This window comes from Hyperoodon ampullatus, assembly GCF_949752795.1.
Source record: "Hyperoodon ampullatus genome assembly, chromosome: 10".
Lineage (NCBI taxonomy): Eukaryota > Metazoa > Chordata > Mammalia > Artiodactyla > Ziphiidae > Hyperoodon > Hyperoodon ampullatus.
The window spans coordinates 41864258-41873517 of NC_136923.1; the positions used below are offsets into that span (position 1 = coordinate 41864258).

At 42.4% G+C, this 9260-nt stretch overlaps 1 protein-coding gene across 1 annotated transcript; it reads right to left on the reverse strand.

Moving 5' to 3' along the window:
* Positions 1–4361: 4361 nt before the first annotated feature.
* Positions 4362–8753, reverse strand: FAM240A (family with sequence similarity 240 member A; the record flags this gene model as incomplete). Its single annotated transcript, XM_079713110.1, has 2 exons — positions 8605–8753; positions 4362–4464 (listed from the first exon to the last, which is right to left on the reverse strand). The coding sequence occupies exons 1-2, from the start codon at positions 8745–8747 to the stop codon at positions 4362–4364; spliced, it is 246 nt and encodes an 81-aa protein (XP_079569236.1). The 5' UTR covers positions 8748–8753.
* Positions 8754–9260: the final 507 nt, after the last annotated feature.

Consider the following 9260-nt stretch of genomic DNA (forward strand, 5'->3'; position numbering starts at 1 on the left):
TATGTTTTGGATATGAATCCCTTATCAGATATATGATTTGTAAATGATTTCTCCCATTCCATGGGTTGCCTTTTCACTCTGTCGATTGTGTCCTGTGATGTAGAGAAGTTTTTAATTTTGATGTAGTCCAATTTATCTATTTTTATTTGTTATCATATCCAAGTCAAATCCAAGAAATCATTGTCAAATTCAATGTCATAAAGTTTACCCCTGTTTTCTTCTAAGATTTTTATAGTTTTAGCCCTTATGTTTAGGTTTTTGATCCATTTTGAGTTTATTTTTGTAAATGGTATAAGGTATGTGTCCAACTTCATTCTTTTCCATGTGGGTATCCAGTTTTCCCAGCACTATTTGCTGAAAAGACTGTCCTTTCCCTATTGAATGGTCTTCCCACCCTTGTTGAAAATCATCTGACCACATATGCAAGAGTTTATTTCTTGGCTCTCCATTCTATTCCATTGGCCTATGTGTCCAGCACCACATTGTTTTGATTATTTTAGCTTTGTAGAAAGTTTTGAAGTCAGCAAGTATGAGACCTCCAACTTTCTTCTTCTTTTCCAAGATTGTTTTGGTTATTTGGAGTTCCTTGAGATTCCATGTGAATTTTAGGGCAGGTTTTTCTATTTCTGTAAAAATCACCATTGGGATTTTGATTGGATTGCATTGAATCTGTAGAATGCTTTGGGTGGTATTGACATCTTGACAATATTAAATTTTCCAATCCGTAAACATGGGATGTCTTTCCATTTATTTGCATCTTCTTTAATTTCCTTCAGCAGTGTTTTGTAGTTTTCAGTGTACAAGTCTTTTGCCTCTTTGGTTAATTCCTAAGTATTTTATTCTTTCTGATGCTATTACAAGTGGAATTTTTTTCATAATCTTTTTCAGATATTTCATTGTTGGTGTATTAGAAATGCAACTAATATGTTTTGTTTTGTGTGTTTATTTTGTATCCTGCAACTTTTCTGAATTCATTTATTATTAGTTCTAACAGTTTCTTTTGTATGTGTATGTAATCTTTAGGGTTATCTGTATATGAGATCATGTCATCTGTGAACAGAGATAAACCTTTTATTTTCTTTTTCTTGCCTAATTGCTCTGGCTAGATGTTCAGTACTGTGTTGAATAGAAGTCATGAAAGTGGGCATCCTCTTCTTTTGGGACTCCAGTGACACAAATTTCAGATCTTCTGTTATTGTCCCACAGGTCCTGACACTCTGTTTCTTTCTTTTTTTTTTTTTAAGAAAACTATTTTTTCTTTCTCATTCAAATTAGATAATTTTATTAACTATCTGAAACTTCACTGATCCTTTTTTCTGTATTTTCCATTTTGCTGTTGAGCTCATCCAGTGTTATTTTTGTTGTTTGTTTGTTTATTTTGGTTATTGTAGCATTCATTTCTAAAAGTTCCATTCGGTTCTTCTTTATATCTTTTGTTTCTTTGCTGATATTTTTACTTTTTCTGTTTGCTTAAAGAGTGCTTGTAGTTGCTTGTTGAAGCATTTATATAAATGCTTTAAAATCCTTGTCATATAATTTCAACCCCTGTGTCATCTCAGTACTGAGTGTCTGTTGATTATCCTTTCTCATTTGAGTTGAGATTTTCTTGGCTCTTGGTATGAGTCATTTTGGACTATATCCTGGTCATTTTGAGTACAAGGCTAGGAGACTCTCCTTCTTATGTATCTATTTTAGTAGGCAGTCAATCTATTTATGTTAAGAACACATGTCCTGGCCCACTTTTGTGGGCTACACTTTAAATGTCAATTACTTTTCAAAGCCTTTGCTTTTGTGGTCTGTTGCTTGTGTGCTACCCAGAGGTCAATTTGAAACCTATGGTATTCCACATCATAGTTCAGCTCTCAAAGTTTTTTGCTGTTTGAGCCTGGTCAATTTTATAAATGGGATGTGTCCAGGACTTGATACATAGTTTAAAAGCATCCCATTCTGCTATGGACTGAATTGTGTCCTCCCTGCCCCTTGGACCCTACCCTGCCCCAAATTTATATGCTGAAGCCCTAACCCTTCATGTGATGATATTTGGAAATGAGGCCTTTGGGGGGTAATTAGGTTTAGATAAGGTCATGCAGGTGGGGCCCTTGTGATGGGATTAGTGTCCTTATAAGAAGAGACACCAGAGAGCTTGTTCTCTCTGTCCCTCTCTCCCCCTCTCCCTCTCTCCCTTTCTCTCTTTCTCTCTCCTCATACCACGTGAGGACACAGTGAGAAGTGGCCATCTACAAGACAGGAAAGAGCTCTCACCAGAAACCGACCATGCTGCCACTTTGATCTTTGACCTCAAGCCTCCAGTATTGTGAGAAAAGGCACTCATGCTTCTCTCCCTGTCTCTTTCCCCCCAGTCCCTGCTGCCAGGGCACTGAGGACTTAGTGTAGGCCTTCTTACCTCTTGGGAGGCATCTGCAGAACCCCTGGCTGGCCTTCCCACCTTTGTCCTTCCATCTTTCTGTGCAAAGTAATCCTCCTGAACCATGGCCACTGTGGCTCTCCCCTGGCCAACACCCTTCAGTGGCTTCCTATGCCCTTGGGAAAAGCTCATACTCTCAGCCAGCAAGGCCCTGAATGCTGATTTCTTCAGATTCAGCTCTTGCTACACCTTCTCCTCACTCCCATTCTAGCTTAGCTAAATGTATTCCCTCCAGGCACCCAGGACCTGAGCCCTGAATCTTGCCTTCACTGGATCATGCTTACTTGGGTTTAACTACCCTGTTCTTAAGAAGCCCTCCCTAGACCAGAATGGGTCCCCATATCAGGTGGGCACCTTTGCTTGCTGTGGCTCCCAGTGCTATTTAGTCCCTCACACTTATTGCCTTGGCTTTTCTGCCATCTTTCCTAGACTATAGCCTCCAGAGTCATCACTTCTGGTTTACTCTGCTGTATTTGGTCGTACAGCACAGTGCCGGGTATGCAGTGAATGAATTAATGCACAACGAATCTTCACATGCATTATCTGCCTCACTTGACTGCATTTAGATTCCAGCAGCAGCATTTTGCAGTTCATGATGGTAGGCCTTTTCTTCTGAGAGCCTCTCAGCCTGAAAGCTCCGTCTTTTCTTCTCCTTCTATTTAATTCCTATTTCCCTCTTATACCCAACAAAAATTCCTCTTTTATCAATCTCAAATGAACCCAGCTGGGATTCATGGTTTATTAGTTGAATTGAATCCCAGGTTGAATGAGAGACCATAGCAGGAAGGAAGGCTCTAAGCCCTGTTTCCTGGATCATATGAGTGTGGAATCTGAGGAAATCCTCCCACAACTCTTCTTGCCTCCTGGTGGCTCCCATCTGGGCTCCCTGGGGATGTGGATGGAAGCACTTTAGGGCACATCAGGGCATTTAGAGGACTGGAACACCACACTTGCTCTGTTCAGAACTGCCTCTGCCTTTCTCTCTGTGTCTCCCGGTAACACTGCCCCTTAAATATGTAAGGCTTTGCAGGCACTGCTTACAACCATCAAGTACTTTACAGCATGTATCTCTCTACTCCTTTGCCCTGGTTGGGAAATGTTGCACCAGGCCTAGTTACAGTTTGCACTTTTAGAAGCAGCAACCCTGTATGGGGACCTGAGAGATGGCTGGGCAGTGACAATGATATTTCAAAGTCCAGAATCTATGTGACAAGCACTTTGTTGGGGTGGCCAGATATACTTTAGCTGAGCTGACAGAGAGCCAACCAGTGCCAGCATGTGGAGATTTAAAAGAAAGCAACAAAATGAAGAGCATGTATACCAGTGATGGCATGGCAACCAAGTTTTATTAAAATTATCCCAATCTTATTCTACGTAAACATGTTTTTGAATAAGCCTATTAAATTCATGTCAAGAAAAATAATATTAGATCAGTTAATTTGCAATCTTTATTTTAAGGACTATTTACAATATTTTTATTTCTGCAGATAGGTGCATTTCTCTTCTCATAAAAAGAAAACAAGAGAAAGGATTACATGGTGCTGTTTCCTAGGAGAAATGTGGAGCAAAACTAATGTGCGCTGTTTAAAGTATGACCGTGAAAATCATTTCCCCTCATGTGCTTAGAATTTCAAATATTGGGATTTCAAAATTAGAAGATAATTATATGGAAATAAAGTATGCTGCATGGAGCTTTGCTGTTAGATAATCTCATCTTTAGACACATTGGGAATAATATTCTGGTCCCCATGCAGAGAGGACTGCCTTGGCTGATAATTCCCACTCAGCAGTGGGGAAGGATTCACAGGTAAATCCCCACAGGATTTACAGGTGGGGGAAACAATCGTATGGGATCTGTATGGTGTAGCAAAGGGACTCAGGGATTTGCACTGGCTTGTCCTGGCAGAGTGAGCTCAGTGCTTTGTATCCTCTTGTGTCAGTGAAGCTCTTGGCCAACATTGGCCCTCTTTTCTGTCTCATCTGAATTGTTCCGTAGTCTCAGCTTTGTTTCCAGTTTCTGCTTCCATTCTTCTCTGAGCCTGAAAATAGAAACAAGATATATACAAATGGAGTATTCATCTCCATGGCTTTTGGTTCAGGGAAGCTTCCTTCCTTTTTATTCTGAAGGAGTCTGTGTATGCATGTGTGTGCATGCATGTGTTCAGGTTTTAAAAGGTATGCAGAAGACGTGCAAATTTAAATATATACATATTTGAACTCTCACTTCTGTTTGAGCACTATTCTAGTCTTAATTCTCTGAAATTTCCCTTGAAAGTGCAATATCTTTAAAGTACAGGAAGGGGAAAAAAAACTTCAATCTAGAAATATTTACCCAGCAAAGCTATCTTTCAAAAACAGAGGTGAGATAAAGTTGTTTTCAGATATGCGGAAACTGGAAGAATTCACTACCAGCAGACTGTCACATATGACATGTTAAAGGAAATCCTTCAAGCAGATGGAAAAATGACACCACATGGAAATCTGCACAGTGGAATGAAGAGCACCTGGAAGGACATCTGTGTGTGTGTGTATTAATACTTTTTTTTTCTTACTATTTAAATCTCTTTAAAAGATAGTCAGTGGGTCATGGGAATTCCCTGGCGGTCCAGTGGTTGGGACTCTGCGCTCCCACTGCAGGGGGCACAAGTTCTATCCCTGGTCAGTGAACTAGGATCCCTCAAGCTGCATGGCACAGCCAAAAAAAAAAAAAAAGATAATCATTTCAAAGCAAAACTGTTAATGATGTAATATGGCGTTTATAACATATGTGGAAGTCAAACTGTACTCTGTATAATAACACAAAGACCAGGAGCGGAGAGATGGGACTATATGATTGTAAGGTTCTTACCCTCTACAGGAAATAATGTATCACTTGAAGGTAGACAGTGATAAGTTAAAGATGTATATGTAAATGTTAAAGCAACCACTAAAATAACACACAGAGATATAGTTAAAAAGCCAAAAGAGGAGATAAAATGGAATCATAAAAAATACTTAATTCAAAAGTAGGCAGAAAAAGAAAGGGAATAAATAACTGTTGAGAGAAAAAGGTGACAAATAACAAGATGGTAGATTTAAACCCAATCATACCAATTAATGTTAATGACATAAGTAATCCAATTGAAATGCAAAGGTTGACAGATTGCATTAAAAAAATCCAAATATATGTTGCCTATAAGAAACTCATTTTAAATATGAAGACACAAATAGGTTAAAAGTAAAAAGATGGAAAAATATCCCATCTTAACCCTAATCAATGAAGGCTGGAGTGGTTATACTAACAACAGACAAGGTAGAGTTCATAGCAAAGAATATTACCAAAGAGAAAGAGGGTTGTTTTGTAATAAAAGGTTTAATTCATCAAGAGTATATAATAAGGCTTCCCTGGTGGCGCAGTGGTTGAGAGTCCGCCTGCCGATGCAGGGGACACGGGTTTGTGCCCCGGTCCGGGAAGATCCCATATGCCGTGGAGCGGCTGGGCCCGTGAGCCATGGCCGCTGAGCCTGCGCGTCCGGAGCCTGTGCTCCGCAACAGGAGAGGCCACAACAGTGAGAGGCCCGAGTACCGCAAAAAAAAAAAAAAAAAGTATATAATAATCCTAAACATTTATATACCTAATACAGAGCTTCAAAATACATGAAACAATGTGATAGATCTGTAAGGAGAAATAGATCTGCAAATCTTCAGTACCCATATTTCAACCATCAGTAAAACAGATAAGGAAGTCAGTAAGGATATAGTTGAACAACACTATCAACCTACTGCTCCCCACTAATTAAAGGCAGTAACTCCCCAACATCCCTCTTCTGTCAGTGTTTGTTTCTCTATGATAAAAATAACAAGGAGGAAACTGAGGCACAGGGAGACTTGCTACTCATCCGGAGGGCTCTTCCTTCGGCATCTTGCTGCTGCTATATTCAATCCTGGATTAAGTGGGAGTGTGGAGGAGGCAGGGGACCTGACATTTGTGAGCCCTGACCTTGGGCCCTGCTCCATGCTGGGTGCTTTCTTTTTTTTTTTTTAAGATTTTTTTGATGTGGACCTTTTTTTGTGTGTGTGGTACGTGGGCCTCTCACTGTTGTGGCCTCTCCCGTTGTGGAGCACAGGCTCCAGACGCACGGGCTCAGTGGCCGTGGCTCATGGGCCCAGCTGCTCTGTGACATGTGGGATCTTCCCAGACCGGGGCACGAACCCGTGTCCCCTGCATCGGCAGGCGGACTCTCAACCACTGTGCCACCAGGGAAGCCCTGATGTGGACCATTTTTAAAGTCTTTATTGAATTTGTTACAATATTTCTTTTGTTTTATGTTTTGGTTTTTTGCCCACGAGGCATGTGGGATCTTAGCTCCCAGACTAGGGATCAAACCTGCACCCCCTGCATTGGAAGGCAAAGTCTTAACCAGTGGACCATCAGGGAAGTCTCTAGGCACATTTTCTTATTCAAGCCTCAGAACGACCTAATGAACCAGAACTGTCTTCTACAATTTATGAAGGGACAACATGGAGTAGTGGTGAGGAGCAGAGAGTCTCTGGAGCCAGACTGCCGAGGTTCAGATTAGAAGAGGCAGGAGAAGGATAAATAAGAAGTTAGAGTTTTGCGACCCCACCAACTGAAAGTGTCTTTCCTGCAGTCTTATTTATGTGCGTGGAGAGATCCTGCACACATATATTTTAATGTTTTAATAAACCACAGTTTGTTTCAGAGCTTATTTTATTCACCCCTTGGCTTACTCCTTGCTTAGAGACAAGGTTTTTGCATCTTCCGCAGGTCAGTTTCACTCCACCTGAGGCCTTCTGTGTACTGCCCCGGGGGACACACACGTGGCACAGGCCTCAGTGTGGCCTCTGGTGTGCAGCATGCTGAGTGATCTGGCCTCGAGGGAGGAAGATGGCAGGGACTCCCCAGATGACTGGCCACCTGACTCAGCTTCTCTGAGAATCCCTGGACAAGATGCCCTAACACAACGCCTCGGCAGGTAGGACAGCCTGCTTTTTCTTGCCTGTGGCCAGGAATATGGCTGAGCAGGTCTCTGCATGTGGAAGAGGCTGGGTTCGCCTCTAGGGCTCAGGACGGGGTTTTGGAAGGTAACAGTGAATATAACTCTTGTGAGTTCATGCATGTTCTCAGCCCGGCAACCATGGACTGACAGTATGGAGTCATGGGCCCTGCCATTGGGCCAGCACACACCTGCCCCACCAGCAACTGGCTACACACTAGCTGTGGTCTTAGTGAACAGACAGCGGCTGAGCTGTTCCCTATGAGGGGGTAGACAACCCGACCTGTCCTTCCCTGTGTCCTGTGAGTGACCCCCTGGAGTCATTGAGAGGCAGTAGGTGTGAGTGTGGTGAGGTGCCGCTGTTTCCAGAGACAGCAGCCCTGGTCTGCTCATGTGAGTTACTGCTCTCCACTCAACTTGCTTGGTTAGAATAGGGATGCACACCAGAGGGCTGAGAGGCCATTGGCCCTCTTCCTAGAACCACACAGGACATCCTGTGTCTTTACCCAAACGAGCACTGAGAATTAATTGGTCATTGTCTCCTTTGCTTGATTGCTCTTCACGGATACATCTGCTGATCTGCTCCCCAAATTTAGTGTAACCCTCACACACTAGAAATGGTGACAGAGAGGAGAGATTTTTCTGTTTATACAGATAAGAACTAGAGTGTACATTTGTTAGCTTAGAAGAATTTATTATTATTATTATTTATTTATTTATTTTTTGCCAGCGTGTGGCATGTGGGATCTCAATTCCCCCACCAGGGATTGAACCTGCATCCCCTGCAGTGGAAACATGGAGTCACCGGGGAAGTCCTAAAGAATTTTTAAAATTACTGCCCATAACCATAGATGGTGACAGGACCATATGCATGGAAAATCAAAATAATTATGTCCTCTAGGATGCCCATCTAGCATTCCTCTGTGGAAATCAATTTTGCTTTTAAAAAACAGACAAGTAAGTGTGGGTATGATGTGTCAATGTGGGTTCATGGATTGTAACAGATGCACCTCTCTGGTGGGGCATGTTGCTGGTAGGGGAGGCTGTGTATGGCGGGGGAGGGGCTGTATGAAAGCTCTCTACTTTCTGCTCAGTTTTGCTGTGAACCTAAAACTGCCCTAAAAATTAAAGTCTATTTTTAAAAATTAATTATCAATAATAAAAAAGAGACAAGCCACATACTTTCCCAGTGCACTTCTTCCCAGGCGATGCTCTTCTGATTCTCGGTAGTAAGTCTGTTTGCCAATTTCTCTTTCCCAGAAGCGTTTGAGCTCGTGACAGGTGTTCCGGCAGAAGACCTCCCGGCGGACGTACTGATTGTTCATCCCCTGAAAAAGAAAATATCAGCCGAACCCCCGTAGAACACGCTCTCTTGGACTCTGGAAGGTACAGACCCTGCTATTTACCTGAGGGAGACCCAGGTCAAGCACAGGACCTCACTGGGGGATAAACTGGTTTGTTGACAGGATCCAGGGATGTGAAGGCAGAAGCTCCCTGCTGGAGCCTGGCGTGTCACAGGCACCTAGCAAATAGCTCTGTCCTTCCTTCCTCCTTACAGATGAACGGCCCCTTGGCTTTTTTATCAGCAAGTAGTGTGTGACAGGCATTTTATGTCTTTAGTTATCACCACATCCCCATGAGTCAACATTCCCTTCCTCATTTTAAAGGTGAGACATTTGAGGAGTGATAGAATTTGCTTGTGGTCCCACAACTGTAACTGGCAGAAGGCAGGCTGCACACTTCTGAATGTTTTCAAGCCCTTTACTAAAGAGGTTTGTCACAGAAAATGGTCCCAACATCTGACACAACCGAGCAAGCAGCTTTGAGGTGTGTGCGTG